Source organism: Anguilla rostrata, chromosome 9 (genome assembly GCF_018555375.3).
Source record: "Anguilla rostrata isolate EN2019 chromosome 9, ASM1855537v3, whole genome shotgun sequence".
Taxonomy (NCBI): Eukaryota; Metazoa; Chordata; class Actinopteri; order Anguilliformes; family Anguillidae; genus Anguilla; species Anguilla rostrata.
Genome location: NC_057941.1, coordinates 27358260 through 27378765, shown reverse-complemented (window position 1 = coordinate 27378765; position 20506 = coordinate 27358260). Strand labels below are relative to the sequence as shown.

The 20506-nt window shown below is 45.8% G+C and overlaps 1 protein-coding gene across 4 annotated transcripts; it reads left to right on the top strand.

Moving 5' to 3' along the window:
• Window positions 1–154: 154 nt before the first annotated feature.
• poldip2 (polymerase (DNA-directed), delta interacting protein 2) lies at window positions 155–20107 on the top strand. 4 transcript variants are annotated; one of them, XM_064351472.1, is made up of 11 exons: window positions 155–956; window positions 3320–3401; window positions 3855–3952; window positions 5182–5281; window positions 5713–5788; window positions 6138–6245; window positions 6696–6832; window positions 7662–7688; window positions 7799–7924; window positions 8834–8913; window positions 14639–16247. In XM_064351472.1, the coding sequence occupies exons 1-11, from the start codon at window positions 778–780 to the stop codon at window positions 14748–14750; spliced, it is 1125 nt and encodes a 374-aa protein (XP_064207542.1). In that variant the 5' UTR covers window positions 155–777; the 3' UTR covers window positions 14751–16247. The 4 variants fall into 4 exon arrangements, with proteins under 4 accessions (XP_064207542.1, XP_064207539.1, XP_064207541.1 ...); XM_064351469.1 differs by lacking the exon at window positions 14639–16247 and adding an exon at window positions 12158–13635; XM_064351471.1 differs by lacking the exon at window positions 14639–16247 and adding an exon at window positions 17367–20107 and having other exon boundaries at window positions 186–956.
• Window positions 20108–20506: the final 399 nt, after the last annotated feature.

Genomic DNA, 20506 nt, shown 5'->3' with positions numbered 1-20506 from the left:
AGCAATTTCCATCGCATGCTTTACTTTATTCAGTTTGATTTTAAGTTAATAAGTCGTATAAGGATTCGTATTCTGGAAAACTGAGGCTGAACCCAGTATTCACAACATAAATATAAAACTTGGGTATTATAATGTTGATTGATAGTGGGATTTTCAAGGCAGTTAGTTGATCGAATGCACAATGTGTTGCTCGCTAGCAAACCAAACCAACCTCTACTGAGTATCGTAGCTGGCAAACTATTTAGTCGTTTGTTGCTTTACTAGCTACTTCATTAGTTTAGTTAATCCAACGAGTCGGCAACATGCTTAGCTTTCTAACAACCTGTATTATTTAGTTATGTGATCTCAGCTCACGGGTTGTAAAATTTGAACATATATGTAGACCCCCACCGAACTGAAAATCGTCGTAGCTTCAAATTCGCATAATTTTGACACACTCAATTGAAATGAATGCCTTCCCGTTAAAATGTTCTCAGTGCACACTCAGCACTCAGTGAACAGGCGACTGAACAATGGTGCAAAGTATTACACATCTATAGAGTCTAGGTTACTGTAAATTACGCTGTAATTATTATTTGAGAAGCAATACGTTCTGAGTAGAAAATAGTATATTAATAGCTTATTATTATCGCGCATATAATTAATAGGCAAATTGCAGACGTGTTTTTACGGTTATGCAATCTGGTACAAAAATTTCCCAAGCTGCCCTGGGACGAGACTGCGTAGTCGTCTGAGAGGGTGCACTGCACGCTGCTAGCAGCCTCAAGCAAAATAAAAATGGCTGCGTGTGCATTACGACGCGGTTTACTTTCTACAGTTAGCAAATACAATAAAAAACACACACTTCGGGTATTGAATGTTGAATACAGCAGCAGACGTGAACTGAACAGGCTTCGTTTACCCTGTTCTGCATGCAACCTTTTCAACGTCCAGCAGGCCCGGTATCTGTCGTCACGGTAAGTACTGTTTTTCATTTCAGCTAGCGAGCTAACGTTACATTCACAGACTGTGCGTGTGTGTTATTTTAAACAACACCACCCTTTATATAACCTACTCGTTGATCACATAACTAACCACAGTTAGAGAAGAAAATGTTCGGTCTTTACATATGCAGCTGAAATTAGAAGTACTGAGCTAATGTGTTTTCCTAATGTAAACATCATACTAGCCAGTCAGTTTAACGCAATTGTGAAATTGGTGAGCCGATTTTTGCCAAGGTCAGGTTGTCTTAGTTAGGTAGCACTGTCCGTTTTTGTGTTCATGATCGTTGTTACTGTTAGTTTGATCTAGCTAGCGGATTGCCTTGCGTAAGGACTGTAATCCCACCTCAAAGTACACGCTAACCGTTGTCTAGTTAAATAGCGAGCTCTATACAGGACAGCTTGTACCCAGCTACTTTGCCGACGAAGTTGGTATCCTTGTAGCTAGGTAGCAAGCATCATCTCGATTTATGTGAGTGGGAATTGGCTGTAAAATGGGTAACAGAGAATGGCTTCCCATGCTTTCACTTTAAGCTGCCAAGCGTCCGTTTTTCAAAGCTAAGAGTTGGCCATGTCCCCCTAACGTTTGTTACTAGTTGCCAAAGGCGAACTGGACAGCTGAATTTCTAAAACGTTATTTTACTAGATGCTCTATAACTCTTTGTGAGTTGTTAAAGTGCTATATCACATGCATATGGCACATAATGAACAGTCCGATTATTTCAAAAAGTGTAACTTTAATGGAAGTTAAGAATGTGCAATCTTGCGTTAGTACGTAGTAGAATCGATCACAACCGTTGCACTTTACCAAATCATAAATCAGGCATAAATAACTGTTACAATCTGTGTAACATTCCTGTTTGTTAAAGCCACATTAAATAAATAAACAAATGTTCTGTTACTAGTTAATAAATAAAAAAAACCCGGGTGATGCAGATTACTAACTACTATCCATTTCCCTTCCTGAAATCTGCCTATTCTAAGGCCTCAATCTGGTGTCGTACAAGAGACGTGTGCAGGGAATAGAATGGTCCGCAGCCAGAAAAGCCCGTAAACAGCTTGTGTGTTTCTGCAGCCCACCATGGCAGCTGAGATCTTACTGGGGCTGCGGGACTGCGCAGGTCCAGCCCCAGCCCCGACTAGCAAACTTCCGTTTATGTAACCGGTTCTTTGTGCCTTTAAATTTAAGTATTTCAGTGGAGTCATTATGAACCCAGGACGTTTTGTAATTGCGATTAATATGCAAGTACTGTTTGTTGGAATGTTTGTTTGCATGACAGAGCAGCTTCAGGTCTGTGAATATAGTAGACTGGCTGGTGTTGAAAAGGCCTTTATCACAGCAGCAGCAATCACTAACAGTTGTCTTGTAGCTGACTCACACAAGATTTAGTAGTCGAATATTGTTATTGAGTGGCTGCGAAACATGTGGCCTTTCAACTGCCAATAAACAGGGCATTTACTTGGAGGCACAGGAAGGTCCACACACAGGCATACACCCCCAGAATCTGTCCGCAGTTTTATGAAAAAGCAGTAATCCAGAATTAGCAGGATTAGAATATGTGACCTGCTGTTGACTAAGGACTCGTCATAAACAATATTCTAAGGCTGGGCTAGAAGGTAAACACACACGTATCCTGTGCAGAGATTATCATCATTTTGATCCTGGCAAGTTTTGTTGAGCTTTTAATCTTAAGTATCTATTTTCCTCCTGTATTAGCAGCAGTGTGACCTTATAACCTCGCTGTTATTCAAAAGCCTGAAGTTGTCTTCACCTCTGCCTTGGCTTGTATCATAAGCGGTTCAGTTTCTAGCATGGTTAGCTTTTATTCAGACGCCTTTGTGCTTTGAGACAACGAGAGCCCTTTGTCACTCAGAGTTGGGCACGCCAGCCAGCCTGCATTGATGTGATTTCATCCCCCCACATAGTTTGCTCTGACAATTGGGTACAGCCAGCAATGGTTTTGTGGCACCGATATTGCTTCTGTTTTTTATGAGAGAATGTGCGCATCCGATTTTCACAGTTAGTTCAGTCTGCCCTAATGTAGTTCTCAATGAGTTGACACGTACAGCTCAATAAAACCATTCCAGCTGAAATAATAAATGAAGGACAGGCTGGTAAGGACTTGCTCTCAGAGAATTTCAAATAAGGCCTGGGATAGGCTACAGCTCACAAACAATAACTCATCACAGGTAAGAGAGATCAAACAGGTGAACGACATCAGCTTCCCCTGTCAATCACAGAACAGTGTTAATTTGATATTTCTGTGTCATTGATGTCATTGTTGGTCTCTGTGTTCTGTCTGTGCGTTCTGTCTCTGCTGTTTTACCGTGTTGGGTAGAAACAGGCCCGAGGGTAAGGTGTTGGAGACAGTGGGAGTGTTTGAGGCACCAAAACAGCACGGAAAATATGAAACAGGACAGGTGAGAGGATTTCTTTCATACCGGTATTGTTTCGCTGTGTCTTGTTTTCATGTGTCACATTTTATATAATCTACTCTACTATGAAATCTCATTTGGGGCTGTCAATGTGAAGTAGCCTTTTGGCTATTATGGGAAGTGGGCATTGCATAATTGTCACGAATGGTATTGTAGATTAATAATTGTAAGGCTGTCTACATTAAATGTATAACTCTAGCATTTGCCTGCAGCTGCCCCCCCCCACACGCAAATTTTTACCTTGTTTACATACCCATGCACAGTACATATTTGAACTAGCTTGAAGGACTAAAGAGTTATCCGCCCTTTTCAGGAACATTCTTGCACCTTGTCAATGCCAGTATTGGTAATGTAAAGCAATATCGTATGAACCACCTTTGTGGTTGTAGTTGTCCTTGTTGTGTATTAATTATGACACACTTTCTTATGTCCTTGTAGCTCTTCCTGCACAGTGTTTTTGGGTACAGGGGGATAGTGCTGTTCCCCTGGCACGCTCGGCTCTATGACCGCGATGTCACGCCCCCGACGGGTGAAAGGTACCACACCGCTCGCTGGCCAGCGTGCTTCTGTCTGCCTGTTGATATGTCATTTATAGTGCCTTGGTACAAGGCAAAATAGCATATAGAGTTTCGCAATGAAAAATGGCCAGAGTACAACACATGCCAGTGTATTGCCAAATTATAATGTCAATTGCTAACAGAGATTGACAGCCTGGCAAAGTGCCAGTTCTAATCCATGCGCAGTATGCTTATGGCATGTCTATTCTTGTGCTCTTGGTGCAAGATGGGTCCACTGGACCTCCCTGCAATTGTCTGTGTTCACCATGCTATGAAAACAAACCCCTCTAGGGTTTCCAACACACTTGTTCCTGGTTATGGTTATACACTTTGTTGTACGTCGCTCTGGATAAGAGCGTCTACCAAATGCGTGTAATGTAATGTAATGGAACAAAATGCATAAAAAAATATTCACATTCAGTCACATTCAAGGACGATTAGTATTTTCATAATATGATGGAACAAGGAGCATGGTCCAACGACTCGCTGTATAGCTCGCAAATCGTACAGAAAATGCTATAAAAACCACTGTTAAGTCGTTTTTCTACCGCGTGGTACCGGCTCAGCTCAACTCGACTCTACTCAACCTTTTTGGTTTTCCATTGGGCAAAAGTTGTGGATAGTACCTGGTACCTGGTACTTTTTTTGGTATCACCTCCGTCGAGGTTCCAAGCGAGCTGAGGCGATACCAAAAGGTGACGTGGAAACACTGCGGACCACTGATGGGTCAGAGAGAATCGTCACTAGAATCGTCGCCTTTGAGCAACCAGAGTCATCTCGTCGTCTGAGCTCTGATGTAGGATTTCCCAAACTCTCCTGTTTTTGTCAGCAGTCTTTTGTCTTGCTGCCTTCAGCCTCTTCTGAAACAAAATTTGTCTCCTTGCTGTGACAAACAGCCACATACTGAGAATCAAGACCCCATCCCTTCGATATCCTCCATTGTTCCTGTGTGTCACGTTGAAGATGACGTCACGGCAGTTTCATGCGGTGTCGCTATGACGACCACCTACATTGACGGGGGTACTATCTGCAGTGGAAAACGAAGTACCTGGTACCAAAAGCGAGTGGAGTGGAGTAGTGTCGAGTTGAGCTGGTACCTTGCAGTGGAAAAGCGGCTTTAGTACCTGGGTGACTTTTGAAAGGGTACCAAATCTTATTTTCCTGTGTGTCACTGATTTACAGCCCCCCCTTGTTGTTTTCTTTTCCAGTAAGCCAGAGCCTCCAGGGGCCCATGGGTCGAAGGAAGTTAAGGGCAAAACGCACACATACTACCAGGTCCTGATAGACACAAGGGACTGTCCACACATAGTGAGTGATCTCCTCAAACCCCTGTCTCCAAAACCCCAGTGACACCCTTTGGTTTGTGCTGGTGTTTCCATGGCTGGAGGTATATTTAGCTAAAAATGTGCTTCGTAACAGTTTTGCTTCATAGCAGTGGCATTTAATTGTCATGTTATATACTGATAGCGATCTCATGTGACAGTAACTTTGCATTCATTTCTGCTCAAATGTCTATATATATATATATATATATATATATATATATGCGTTCTGTCACTGGATAAGAGTGTCTGCTAAATGCAAACATAATTCATTCTGCTCCAATTCATCTTCTGTTTTTTCAAGCTGGCTCTCAAAAGCGCTGTCTAAAGCACTTGGAGTTTCGCAGTTTTTAAGCCTGGTGCAGTGTGAAGCATGTTCCAAATGTGTGTTTGACGGGTCTTCTGCTTTGCCGTCAGTCTCAGAGATCCCAGACAGAGGCAGTGACGTTCCTGGCCAATCACGATGACAGCAGGGCCCTGTATGCTATTCCAGGTATGTTTAGTGCAGTGGACTAGCCAAGCTTCCTCGGCTGTTTTGGGTTAGCAAGGTTTGCTAACCATGTGTCTGCCACCAAATGCATTTGTCTTTATGGGCCTTGAATGTTGTACACTGTTTAAGACACACCAGTGGAGCGTGGTGGTGTGGACCATGACCTGGATTTAAGTCACACTGAGTTTCACAACTGGCATTTCCTTCCCCCTTCTTTCCTGTTACTGTTTTTCTCACGTTCTTCATACCGACCCCTTTCTGCTCTAATCCTCTTCCTCCTTCCCTCCCTCTTTCACTCTCCTTCCCTCCATCCCGCCATCCCTTCCTCTTTTTCTCTTCCTCCCTCTTTCAGGTTTGGACTATGTGAGCCACGAGGACATCCTGCCCTATAACTCTACTGACCAGATTCCCATTCAGCATGAACTGTTTGAGCGCTTCCTCATGTTCAACCCCTCTAAAGGTACACTGTGCTCTACGCTGTCTACCTCTTTTAATTAAAATCTCATTTGCTTGGATAAACTGACTGCAGAAATGCGACACTGAGAAATTTCCTGGTGCACCAATAGTTTTGGTAGATAAAATATCATGGTAAATCTTCAGTAGTTTTAAAATATACTGTCACTGTAACAGAAATAAGCGAAAGTGTCCTTGTTTTCTTTCCATAGCAGTTATTGGGTACTCACATTTTTCTTTGGTCTAAATAGATTGCTAAAATCTATCTGAATCTATTTGGTTGGTGTCCCCTGTATTAGGAGTATGACTACTTAGTACTAAATGAGTAATATGATCCAGGACCAGGGTAAGGGGGCCTTTGAATACACAAGCTGACAGGGGTAATGTGTTCCATAATGAGTGTTGCTTGTATTTCTGCACCCTTCCTCTCCCGGAACCCCCCCCCCCCCCCCCGCAGTTCCCCCCTTCATCCCTAGGGACACGCTGCGGGCGTGGCAGGAGAAGAACCACCCCTGGCTGGAGCTGTCGGACGTGCACCGGGAGACCACCGAGAGCATCCGCGTCACCGTCATCCCCTTCTACATGGGCATGAGGGTGAATGCAGCCCCCTCGCTGGAAACCTCTGGAAGGAGCGCTCATTGGAGCAGTGCCTGGCCATGCTGGGGATGTGCCAGAGTAGACATCATCCTCCTTCAGTCAGACCAGTCTTGCCTTACATGGACAGCAGTGTAGTTCAATAGATTTGGGTCTTGTCATTTAGAGGTTGCTGGTTCAATTCCGAGGTGGGGCATTGCAGGTGTGAGAATAGGTGCATAACCTGAAAATGCAGCTGTACAGATGCATTGCGGGGGTGGGGGGGGCTCTAAAAAGGACAAGCTATCTGGACGGTCTCATCCTTGCCTTCTGGGAACAGCACGTCCCGTAGCAGCAGTAGGTCTCCGTAGCTGACAGCTGAGACGTTGGTGCGGTTAACAGACGGGCGGTTTGTGGAAATGTGACGTGCTTCACTGCATCTCATAGACTCATTGGAATCACCTTTGACCCACCTTCCCTGAGTTGTGATTGGGTGTCTTCCAAGAAGAGGTCATAAAAAATAACAATTAACCAGACACTGCAACTCATTTCTGAGAAGAAATCGATGAGCGTGCAGCAAACCTGCAAACTAAATTGTCTTCATATGACCGAGAAGCGTCCAAGAAAAAATAAAAACTTTTTTTTTTCTGTAAAAATTTCTATTTACAATTTTAAATCTTAATAAAGTTTCCTTCACAAATGGCATTAACTGGCACTTAGGCAATACCTAATACTCAACATACCCTGCCACCAGCAATCTTCAGTGTGTGGTGAAAAAAACAGTGGCTTTTGTACGTGCTGCCTGTTTCTGTTTGGCTAACGTTTTGATCTCTTCTCTCTTTGTTGGCAGGAAGCTCAGAATTCGCACGTCTACTGGGTGAGTAGCACGTCGTTCGGACCGGCCGCGGCGTAGCCCCGGCCGCGCGTTTCCCGCCCGTAGCGGGCGTTGGCGTTGGCATCTGACGGCTTGCGTGTCTGTCTCCGCAGTGGCGCTACTGCATCCGGCTGGAGAACATGGGCGCTGAGGTGGTGCAGCTGAGGGAGCGCCACTGGAGGATCTTCAGCCTGTCGGGGACCCTGGAGACGGTCCGGGGCCGAGGGGTCGTGGGCCGGGTGAGTCAGCCCACTCGCTGCGTTTCGGCCTCGTGTTTAATCCCCACCCTCGTCATTTTGATTTCTGGAACTGTGCATACATTTGCGTACTCTTCTTAAGGGAGGCGTACATTTTAAAAGTCTGTTAAGTAGATGTATACATTTTCTGAAGAGATCTTCTTAAAGGGGGCGTACATTTTAAAAGTCTGTTAAATTTAAATGGGTAGACTCATGTTAGGAAAGCTTGAATGTTTAGAACATGGGGCCCTTGTGCTTGGTGGAGACTGTAAATCAGGCTACTTACAGGGGCTGCTGGGTGGTTCACTATGTGAAGGGGCACAGTGGTCACATACTAGCGGCATCATCCGGGGAGGAAGGGATTTATTCACCCGGGGTGACCAGGTCTCACCACTCACCAGCATCCCCTGCTGGTCATCCTGAGCCTGGTTGCTCAAAGCTGCACATGAATTGTCCTCCTCCAGCTTGTGCAAGCTAAGTTTGTGGACTGCAGTCTGATAAGAACCAGCAACATGGTAACCGTTTCGTCAGAGAACACACAGGTGTCTTTGCTCTCTGGATTTAATAGTGGTGGTTGCATAAATTGGCACCTCAGGTGACTGATGCGTGTTCAGTGTCTACTTTAACGTTAATTTTGTTTAGCCAAGTAGGCTACTAATGATTATAACGTTGGCTAATGGAGCTTGCCAATAAAGTGACGAATATTAACTCAATTGCGTGGAGAAGAAATTAGTTGTTGTTGTTAACCATTAGTTTAGGCTTATCCTTAAAAAAGTATGAGACACTATGTGAACTAACAGGGGGCACCATTATGTCTGAACTGTGCTGCTCCAGCCAGTTGGGTGCTATGGGCGTTACTGTGTTGTTGACACTTTGGCGGTGTCTAATGGGTTTGTGTGTTTGTAACTGCAGGAGCCAGTATTGTCCAAAGAGCAGCCAGCCTTTCAGTACAGCAGCCACGTCTCCCTGCAGGCGCCCAGCGGACACATGTGGTGAGTCTCACCGAGCAACCGCAACCGCATGACCGCACAGCGACCAAACTTAATCACATCCCTCGCACCGCCTCACTGAAAGGCCGCTAACTGAACCGCACACTACCAAACGGTCGCTAACTGAACCGCACACTACCACACGGCCGCTCACTGAACCGCACACTACCACACAGCCGCTAACTGAACCGCACGCTACCACACAGCCGCTAACTGAAGAGCCGCTAATAGAGCGTATGATTACTCCAGCTTTCACGCAGAGTTCATTATCTCTCATGCAAAAATACGTGTGCACCCTTATATTTACCCTGCTCTGGCACAAAACTGTATGCGCACTCCCAAATATACTCTGCTCTTGCACCAATTTTCTGTTCAAATTCATCCTCCGCTCTCGCACATGTGTGTGTTCATGTTCAAACTGCCCTGTCCTTGCTCTCGGATTTTCAGTGCAAAAACACTGCCTAAACCAATGAGAGTAGGTTGTGGGTTTGACCAGTGAAATTTAGGCCTACTGCTCCCCTACATTCTCATTTGTTGAAGAAGGATGGAGCCGCTGGTTCGGGAAGTATTTTTTCTCATTTGACATTTGTATTGGAAAATTTAAATTTTAGGACTCAGAATCACAGGCAACCACAAAGCCACACATCAGCAAGCCCAACAGCAACCTCCTGAGCATTTCTAAAAAATGAAAGGGAGTTTGTTGCTTTGTTCCAGTTCTTAAATATGATTTCTTTAAGCTGCTTTGAACCATTGTTTCCAGAGAATGTTCTCACACTTTGGCATTCTACAATACAAGCTTTGCCTTTTTGGTTTTTAAACGCGCACACACACACACACACACGCACACACACGCACACACAAGGACATGTGTGCTTGGTGATATGCTTCTGGATTTTGAAACGAGGGAAAGAAGTATGTGTAAATAACAGCACCGTTGTGTTCAAACAAACATTGGCTCATGGGTTCCAGCGTCTGAGGCCATCCGCTGGCTCGGTGTGACTGGGCCGTTCCCTGGTGCACAAACAGGGCAGAGAGCAGGAACAGAGTGTTACTTCACGTTTCTCTCAGCGAGGGAAGCTCAAATTGGCACGCCGCACACTCAGACCTCACACACCGCGCGGTCCGCCGGTCCCGGTCCCGCTCGCGCGCGCGCTAGGTTTAAACGCAGTGTCGAAGGGACATCGTGTTCCTGTTCGTCAGCGGCAAAGCCTGGCTCCTGTTAGCCGAGCAGACTGAGCGCAGAAACGGGCTGGCTCATACGTTTGCAGCGATCGCTTCGGCCTCAGGCCTTTTTTAATTGGCCTTCGGGTCGGCCGTCGGAGTTCACGTCTCTGTCGCTTCATTGGCTTTGTGCGTGCGAGGTGACAAAATCATTCAGCAGGACGAACGTTCAGCGTTCCCAGCCAGCGCTGTCAATCAAGTGAAGCGCAGGTTAATGTAAGGTCGGGGTGGGGAGGGGCACTGTAAGACACAGCCGTCGAGTATTTTACGAGCATTAGGACTCATGTACAGCTGAGCAGCTTTACATGCAAGCGAATGCCTGAATGGAAAGAGAATGTGTTTGGAGGATTTTGCTTGCAGCAATTACCCTGGCTCATTTAACGGAATTATCTGTGCACTGTTGCTGGTTCGTGTTAAGCGTTTCATATAAGGACACGGGAACAATCTGCAGCTGTTATTCATGAGTCGGCGTGAGCCTGCATGGATAGATGTTGCAAAAGTGCCAGTTTGTCTGGCCTCAGTCGGGACCGGGTCACTGTCAGAATGGGAGCACAGCAGGGTAGGGGGCTGCAGTTCTGTACCCCTACGGGAGGTGCTTTGCTTCAGTCGGCTCCTGTGAAAAGCCAGCTTTATAAATGAGTCACAGGATGTGCCAGAAATAAGCTGGCCCCTTTGCCCCGGTTGGCCAGTCGCTCGGGATAAGTGCGCTGTTCAGAAACGATGACCGACGGGCTTCTTGTTGACATGGCCCGCCGGCGGTTCTAAAGATGAAGCAGTGTTTTGTCGTCCCCATGTTGGATGGAGAGCGGGCACCTGGACCGGCTTGCCTGTTCGTTTAGTGGCTGACTCACCCTTGTGAAGGAGAGCCCTCTGAGCCAATACAAAGGTAGGATACGTAGAGTTATTCTCTTTTTCTGAATGTTTTATTCGTTCTGATGGTTTTAAGTGGCTGTAGCGCTTCCTCTTGTGGATGACTGATCTGTTGGGATGCTAGCCAGGGCTGGCTGTGTGTGAGGCCATTTTGTTGCACCTGCATCTGCAGGATGAACAGATGGCTCTGCCTCAGGAGCCCACACTGCTGAAGCATAACCTCTGCAGCGTCTTTGAAGTGCACGAGCACACAAACGCATGCGCACACACGCACGCATACACACACTCAGTCTGAGGAACACACACACACGTCCTCACACACTCTCAGGTCCGCTGTGGCTCTTGGCGGTGGATGAGCGCGGTGAGCGTGGCGCTCCTGCTGAGGAGCCGGATGCCGTTTCTCCCTCCAGAGTTGTAGCGCTGGCGGCGGTTCAGCCGTGGACTTGCGTCCGCGGAAGGCGTGGTGTTGGGCTGTGTCAGCCGACCTGATGAGCAGGGTTCGGCATGCGAGCTCTGGCCTCGATCGCCGCGTGCGGCTGCGGCTGAAGGGCGGGGTGCGGCTGCGTTGGGCGGGGTGCGGCTGCGTTGAGTGCCGTGTCCGCGCGGATGCGCTTGGCCTGGTTTCCGCTCGGCACAGGTCCCGTCTAAAGACACGCGTGTGGGGGGAACGGGCAGCTTCCCCTGAGCCTTCCTTACGGGGGCCATGGAGCGGCTGGGGTGTGGACATGTGGCTTCCTGCTTTCTGCACCTTTGTGCAGGTCATTACACTCCAAAACAACAGGAGCTAGTGTGCACCTGTTATCCGCTTTCTTGGTGTGTAGTTGAGAACCATAGATTCTTGGTAGTAGTTGTTGGTAGTAGTTGTTGGTGCTGGAAGTGAGGTTGCTGGCAGAAAACTCCCCCACCCCTTTCCATATTTTCATTCAGCCTATCATGATCGCGCAACTCCTGCAGTGTTGAAATCCAGGAGGCGCATAAGGAGTCCAGCTAGCCTGGAGCTGGACCGGCGAGCAGGCCCATGTTGGCCGCGTCGGCGTCCGTCTCGTCGCGCAGTAGACCCTAGCCAGAGCGCTGGAGGCGGGGCGGGGCGGGGCAGCACAGCTGGGGCCGGCGTTCGGGCTCTGACGCTGCCTGTTGTTGTGTTTCGCTCCCACAGGGGTTCGTACCGCCTTGAGAGGCCCAACGGCACCTTCTTCGACGTCCGCATCCCGCCCTTCTCGCTCGAAAGCAAGAAAGACGATACTCCTAACGGCTTCCTGCCGGGCCCTTTCAGCTCCTTAGCCTGAGAACCCGAAACCGGGCCCCGTAGGCCCTCTGGCCCCGCCCCCTCACTCTCCCGCCAGGCCCCGCCCATTTGCCCCCCTGCACCGGATAGCACTTCTCTGCCACCAGCTGCAAGCCAATGATGCGCCTGCATTTGTAATGTGACCCCTGACCTCAGGGAATTTCTGAGCCTTGGCTTTGGTCAGAGCTGCTGTGGAACAGCAGGTCTCAGGCAGGCCGTAGCGACTGTCGCCATGGTGTTTAAATGTTGCCTGACTCACAAAACGTTTTATTGGTGTTTTATTGGGAACCACAAAGTGGTCTACTCCTCCGCATCCTCACCAGTTGCATTAGTTTTGTTATTCTGTTTAAGCTTCACACAACACAATTCCCCAATGTCTAATTTAGCAGCTTTTGGTTGAAATTTTAATGGGCTTTTAAAGGGCAAAAGAACTAGGTGTAAAATTCAAGGCAGTGTTTCATTTGTTTCTAAATGCATGCAGTGATCCACGGCTTTAACAAAACACCATATCCAATGGCAATCTTGCTCCAAAATGTTTTGTTCTTTTTGAGGGGGGGAGATATATTTCACTGTTGACTAAAATGCTTAAAGTTTAAAATTTGCGTGGGTGTTAAACCTGATGAGCTTAGAAATGTTAAATTATCACATTCAAATTCTAATCCACGACTGAGCTGTTATGTTGAATGTGCTCAGTTTTAATTTTCAAGTTTCTGTTGAAACACAGCACTTACTTTCACATGCCAGGTTTTTTTCTTTCCAAAAAAGTCTGTTAACCCAGGTGGTAAGCGTACTTTGCCAGAACTAATGCTGACTTTCTATTTTAAATGGGAGTCCTTCAGTTTTGATTTCCGTTGGAAACAGCTAGTCCCCCCAACATAGATGTTGACTGGCCAAAGTAATGGTTAAATGCAAACAAGTACTATTCCAAGGTCATAGTTCATAGGTCTGCTTTGACTTAATTTTGGGTATGAGAATATTTAGCCTACATCCACCCACCCCGCCCCTCATTTCCCATCTGTTTGTACAGACTGCTGGCTCCTGTTGGGTCAGATGTGTACATTTGTAATTTATATCTGCTATTTGTACTTTATAATATATGATGGATGGCTAAGATTTCTGGTATTGTGTAATGTGTATGACATGACAGAAATGGATGTTTATTCCTCTCCCTTTCTGGGAGCCTCTTATGTTTGATGCTGCAATAGTTGCACAGTGTTGTCATTTTTAGGGACTCAAAATCAAAAAAAATTTGGACTAATGTTAACGGTGAAAGGGAGGAGGTCAAAATGTAACTGAGCCTAAATGACAAAATAAAGATGTATGAATAAATAAATGATAGAAAGAGTAAACATTTTTTTTGGCACATTAACGAATAGCCAGTATTGCGCGTGAGTTTTTGTTTAAAGGGGAAGTTTGTGTTGCGCCTCACCATACTGAGCACTGTCATCACTTCAGAAAGGCAGGGGGACTCCTGTTCATTAGTGGCTGCTGAAGGGAGCTTATGACGCGGAAGTAAACTTATATTCCCACCTCGTTATAAACAACAGGAATGAAATGGTTGCTCTGCTAGGACGGTTCATACCATGTGAGCCCCAGCCCCCCGCCCCCCCACCCATTTCTACATGCCGCCATTTTAATAGCTTTGTCTCCAACCTGACATCATAGGCTCTTCGCCTCAAGGGGCCTGCCCCTTCATTGTGTACTCTAAAGCATATCAATGCTCGGTAATGCTCTGCACTACTGACGCTGTTGTGTGTCCTTTCCCTTTCTGGGTTTGTACACAGTAGCCTTCTGCGTCACAACTCGGTCCCAAAAGCGTGCCTGTAGTCTTTGCCTGCCAATCAGTCGGCGTCAGAATAATTGCCCCGCCTTCTCACAAATGTTCTTGAGTGCAGCTGTAGTGTAGCCCCCAGCCATTCAGGTTCTGAAAGTCAGCTTTTCCTGTTAAGCCAGGAAAGAAGACATTCCCCGCTGTTGATTTCTTTTGCCGTGTGAATTCTGCAGTTATATTTTGGGCTGAATGAGAGACGATCTCGTAGATGAGGTCATGGAATGTTCCAGCGCCTCAGATGTGTCCTGGAGCTTCTGATAGGGCGGCTGGGTGTCTGGCAGACGGCTGTGAGCTGTGGTGATAGATGAGAAGCAGGTTCAGAGAAGGTGGGGAGCGCGGTAGGGGGGTCTGTATTGGAGCGAAACGGAGAGAGGAATCTGTGCTAAAGGGCGAGACCCAGGTCCTGTGCAGAGACTTCAGTCACCAAATGCCCCCCTGGCCCCACACAGGGGTAAGGAACGAAGGGAGTGTTCGGACTGCCGAGTGTGCGGCTGCTGATTGGTTGTTTCCGCCTTCCGCAGGGGGACGTTCTCCTGCCAGCGGGCCAATGGCGGCATGTTGGACGTTGCCATCCCGTCCTTCTCTCTGGACAGCCACGGGCACTCTGACGGACCCTACTCGTTCCTCTTCTGAGTCGCGCCATAGTGTTCTCAATGCTTTTTGTTCTGTGCCAGCCACCGAATCTTACGATGTACAGTGGGCTTTCTGCTGGAGATTCAGTTTTTGCATCCAAGGCGAGAGTGGTCCACTCAATAGATTCGATCGTTTTGATGTTGAGTCTTTTCTCTGTGACATTTTAAGTTTAAAAAAAAAAACATTTTTTCCCCTTTTTTGTGAGAATTTGATATTCTCAGCTCATATGTAGTTGCAGTTTTGATGTGAACTTAGCTTTACAGAATATGTTAACATAAGGGGGACAGTACACTTAGCTGCATTTATTCTGCGGTTGGAGCTTTTATGGATGGGGAAGCGTTTACTTTCTTAACCGCTGTCTGCAGACCACATAAAACCTAATTTCTCTGTTATACATTCACAACAGTACTTCAGTTTTACCTCAGCCAGACAGACCTCTCAGTAATCACACAAAACTACCTCATACAAAACTGCCATACCAGGTGGTACAAAGCACGTCAAATTACCTTTCAAAACTCATTTTAGTTACGTCTGTGTGGTTTTTTTGTGTCAGCATGTAAGATTGAAGTAAAAGGAGGCTAAAAAAAAAAAAGTAAAAAATCTCCATTTTTAGACGGACCTGTACGTGTGCCAGCAAAAGCCTGCTGGGCGACCTGAGTGCCAGAGCTTCTCATGATTTTGAGCGATCAGCATAACTTATTTTTAAAAAATGGAATGTGGGTCTTGTCGTTTCATTTCCTGCACTGCATTTGACCTTGACGTATTTCAGTACATTACGTTCACTTGGATGCTCTTATCCAGAAAAGAACTTTCATTAGCTGTTTTTATGTTGTGAGGCTGGAGTTTGCAAGGCAAATTCTTGGTTTCATTGCTTGGCTACAGAGCTTACTATTGATATTAATCCTTCTGTACAGTATAGTTCTAGTTAGTTGGAGTGGAGCAGTGATGTGAAGACCCAATGACACCATCGCTGTGCCCCACCCACTAGGGTCGGAGAGGGTGGGGTCAGTGCAGACCAGTCAGGTGGGGCTTTATTTCAGTATTTCTCTAACCCAGGCCCCACTGTGCATATAGGCCATTTGAGAAGTCCAGTGTACTCAGTCAGACCAAGTTAACCTGGCTAGTTCTTTTCCTCTTGGAGCTGTTTGACTGCCCTCAAACTTTAATTGTCTTTTTAGTCGGGGCTTTGTTTCATGAGAGGTTCAAAGTCAGTTCCCTGGCTTCTTCCTGAGTAATGTGCCTGCCTTCAATCTGAGACATTTTGTAATTGTAGCTGTTATGAACCGTTGAGAATAATACATTCGAAATGGTTATGGACAGTCCTATAACTGTTGCCCAAGCTTGTCATGTGTAGTTGTGTATATGAACAAGTTTGCCATGAGCTGTTGACTTCCCCTGTTGTAGCTTTTGACAATCTGGACCTCGCCACCCAAACACTGAAAGGGGCCAAGTCTGGACTGGAACACAAACAATAAACTAACTAAAAAAAATTGTTTACACAGCCTCCTTTTCTTTTTGTTTGCTCCTTATGGTTTCGGTCGGAAGGTGGGTGTTGAATCCACTCCTTTTCTGTCTCCTTATTCAAGTTTTTACAGTTTTATTAGAATGGTGGCTGATTCATTTATGATGTAGGGATTTATAGAATAAAAGTAGTTTTGCATATTCAACTGAATTAAAAATGATTTGGTGCACTTCCAAGGAGGCTTGGAAAATAAAGACGGCCATCTAATGATGGTCTTCTAAAAAAAAATAAAAAATAAAAAAAGGAAGAGGAAAAAACTCGACTGCAATTGTTCAGATAATTAATGCAATCTTTTAACAATCTCACCCAAAAAAAGAAAAATAATGTGTAACACATCCAATACATGTGTAACACATTATTTTTCTTTTTTGGGTTAGCTGGATAACTGCGGAGTAAAACCTTGAACAGCTCTTTTTACTTCAGTACATGTTCCAGATTTAGGAGGGTTTCTGGTTTTACTCTGAGCATTTCTACAGCTAACTCACTAATCCTGCTTTGTGAAATAGGGCCCTGATGTGTCTCCAAAATTGTTTGAGGACAAGTCGGTGCATGTTGAAATTAAACAATGGACATTTAGCCCTTTGGCCAGTGGGTGGCGCCTGTGCATCACCATATACTCTCAGTCCATCCCTATGGACCTCATCCTTGTTGAAGCCTTGGTAACCTTTTCAGTGTTGTACCACACCTCTTAAGATTCATTCAATGCTGAGGCTTTTGTTTTTTATTACGGTGGCTTATGACAGTGAGGAACCTGTTGCTTCTTTGTCTGGGCGGATAAATCATAACCGCATGAGTCCGTGTTTTCAACAAATGCATTCAAAAATTTTGAAATGGAACATTTTAACATAACCAATTCATTGTATGTATGCTTGCATGCGTCAGCGTATACCCCATTACTTCTACATCTACCCACCCCTTATATTGTTGCTTTTTACTGCGTCAATACAAGATAACACACGCCCAGTTTATCAAAGTCTGTCAGATGAAACTCAACTGGAAATTTTGCGCGGTTTTGGCCTGGTGAATATGCGGCAGCGCTGAGCGCAACCCAGCTCTGTTACTCAGTCCCTTCAGTAACCCGCGTCTTTGTGCAGGGGGACGTTCCGCATCGAGAGGACAGACGGCTCCCATTTTGACGTGCGCATCCCGCCCTTCTCCCTGGAGAGCAACAAGGACGACAAGGCGCCCCCCGCTGGCTACAGCTGGTAGAGCAGCGTTGACCTCTGTCTGCGATGCAACGAGAGACCCCGTATCTTGTTCACGCCAAATTTATTTTCCTTAGACTTTTTTTTTTCCATCCCTGAGATATTTACACTCGCTGTATTTATTTTTCCCTCAAGGTTTCATTTCTTGAGTTTGTTCATATAAAACAAAATAATAAAAAGCAATGAAGGGATTTCAAAAGTGAATTAATAATTGAGGTGGTTGAGGGGAATTTTTCCCCGAAACCGTAGCAATAGCGAACCTGTGAGCTTCCGAAGTCGTTGAGTGCTATCCTGAATGGTTATGCCACATGTGGGGTTTGCGGAACAAATTCTTCCAGCTGTTCTAAGGGGTGCAAGTGGCCAGACAGGGAGTTTGGAATTCCAGTCCTGCTGGGCTTTAAAAAAAAAAAATAATAATTTTTTTTATTGTTTTTATTTTTTAATACATGCAGTGGAATCCAAATGTACGATGTGTGGCTATTAAATAATGAGACTAATGCTGTAATTCATTTTTAATGAAGAAAACTTACATTTCAATTCCTTTCCCTTTCTGCAACTACACACCGCTGCATTCTGGTCTTCCACTGATCAAAGCAGTGCAGTAGGTCTTCTTCCGTCGTTTTCTTCTTCACTTCTGGAACAGACTCGAAACGGGTTCCCTTGAGTGCAGACTTGATTTTAGGGAAAAGTACCTGACCATCCTCCCTATTCACCCGATCTAGCACCATGCAACATTTTTGTTTTCCCTAAAATCAAGTCTGCACTCAAGGGAACCCGTTTCGAGTCTATTCCAGAAGTGAAGAAGAAAACAACGGTGTGTAGTTGCGGAAAGGGAAAGGAATTGAAATGTAAGTTTTCTTCATTAAAATTGAATTACAGCATTAGTCTCATTATTTAATAGCCACATCTCGTATGCACACTATATATATATATATATATATATATATATATATATATATATATATATACACAAACAATGAATATTCCCATAACAATTTCCCAGTTTCCTTGCAAAAGTGTCCCGTACTCTTAATTGTCATGGATTATTTCCTCCCGCTAAGTACATTTTTGTACATGTTTGCGTGTTCCCATCAATACGGACGAGGGCAGCGGGCCTGGAAGATGAAACTAAGGAAAAAAACAGCGGGCCCCCATGTTTCACTCAAGAGGTGACATTCCTCACAGCTGGGCTCTCATCTCTCCTGACAGTCATGCGCCAGAGTTGATAACGTCCAGAAATCAGACCCCCCCCCCCCCCCCTTTTTTTTTCATCAGACGTTGGACTCAAATGTCAATACGGTGCATTTTGACAAATGTCAGCAGCTTTTTCTTTTTTGGATGATACACCCCAGTGCATTCTGGGTGTTTCTAAAAACTTTGTTTTGACATTATTTTTGATGCCATAACTTGTGAATACATTTGGAGGCCAAACCAGTACATATCGGGGGGCATTTATTTTTTAACACCCAACCGATCACTACTTGAATTGACCTAGGGCTAATACGGGGGGGGCGGGCTAAGGCCTTATTATATATGAAAGCCTAAAGCCTCCATTCTTTTTGTTCAGACATTTGCCTGTGTGACACGAGTTCTACATGAGGAAAAAGGAGTACAGTTTTCAAGGGTTTTGGGGGGTGGGGTCGGGACATAAAGAGAAAAGCATGCCAGGAATGTAGCTCGAGCTCTGAAGTCTGTCAGTCTGAAACGGATTGCCTCGGGCTAAGAACTGTATCAAACCTGGAATCAGGGATAACCACTGTAAATTCTCAGAATGACACAGGAACGTTTCTCACATACAGATGAAAACGCTGCCCCCAATTATAAAGGGATGGGGGGGTGGGGGGGTGTGTCCTGCAAGAGACATTGTAATCGTAGGAGAGGAAGGTTATCGTCTTTTGACATTTGCAGACGGAAAAATGGGCTGGGATTTTCCTCTGACGCTTTGCTCTTACCCAGGGTGGGAGGGAGGGAGGGATCAGCCAGTTGATTGATATGCGCATGACAATGCCATGGTCTCCAGCCATGAAGTGAATGGTCTCCAGTGAATGAAGATGGTCTGTACCGTGATAATAAAAAAGTGAACGGGCTGATGGCACTGTGTAAAGTGAGAGTAAACCGGTGTGCAGGATGGAACCGATTGCCCCCGCTCAACACGGCAGCATGCCTCCAAACGTGCCAGCAACAGGCTTACCTATCCCTATGTCCTATTTCAGCAAAAGAAGCCTGTCTGATATTAGCCTCACTGTCGCTGGAAAGGGTTGTGTCCAGTAGCACGGAGACTGATACAGGATCTGCTGCTGTAAATTCCTGGTGTGACTCAGACAGCTGTGGTCCTTTAAATGGGGGGCGGTAATGGTGAGACTGGGGGGGAATGTTCTGGCTTGACTGAGGGCAGTGGCAGTGGGGAGGGGGATCGATGTGCGTTGGGTTGACGCTCTGCTGATAATGTTGTGGAGAGGAAAACTGTCCTGAACGCTCCTGTTTATTTATTTTATTTTTTTTCCCCGACTAATGAGATGACTTTTGATGGAGGACTGAAATGTACATGTGTGAAACTGTTCTTGCCATAGCGTACGTTTCTGTAAATATGGTTCCTAAGGACAAAAATAAACATTTTTGGGGGAAAAAAATGTTCTTCTTTTTGTTCCTTTTATGTGCAGTTCCCTGTGACACAGATGTGAACTTATGTGACTTTTGTTTCCCCAAGCCACATTGACCATGTTCTCAGGAGGAAATGGCTCTGAACCGTAGCTTCCTATTCCACGATGACACAGAGCCCAGACGGGCCTTAATGTCCTCGTATGGCCCTGAGAGCAAAGGTCAGGGCACCATGAGCAGGTTCTCCTTTGTCCCTGTTTTTAAAGTGGGGTTGCCCTGCACTGCTTGGCCGAATCCAGTATGAACAGGATTTCTACAGTAGTGTGAAGGAGATGAGTGAATTGCATCCACAGGTACACATTTTAAAAGTGTTTTTGTGTTGTCAACGCTGGTATGAAGGCACTGAGAGGGCAAAAGATGGGGGAACGTGG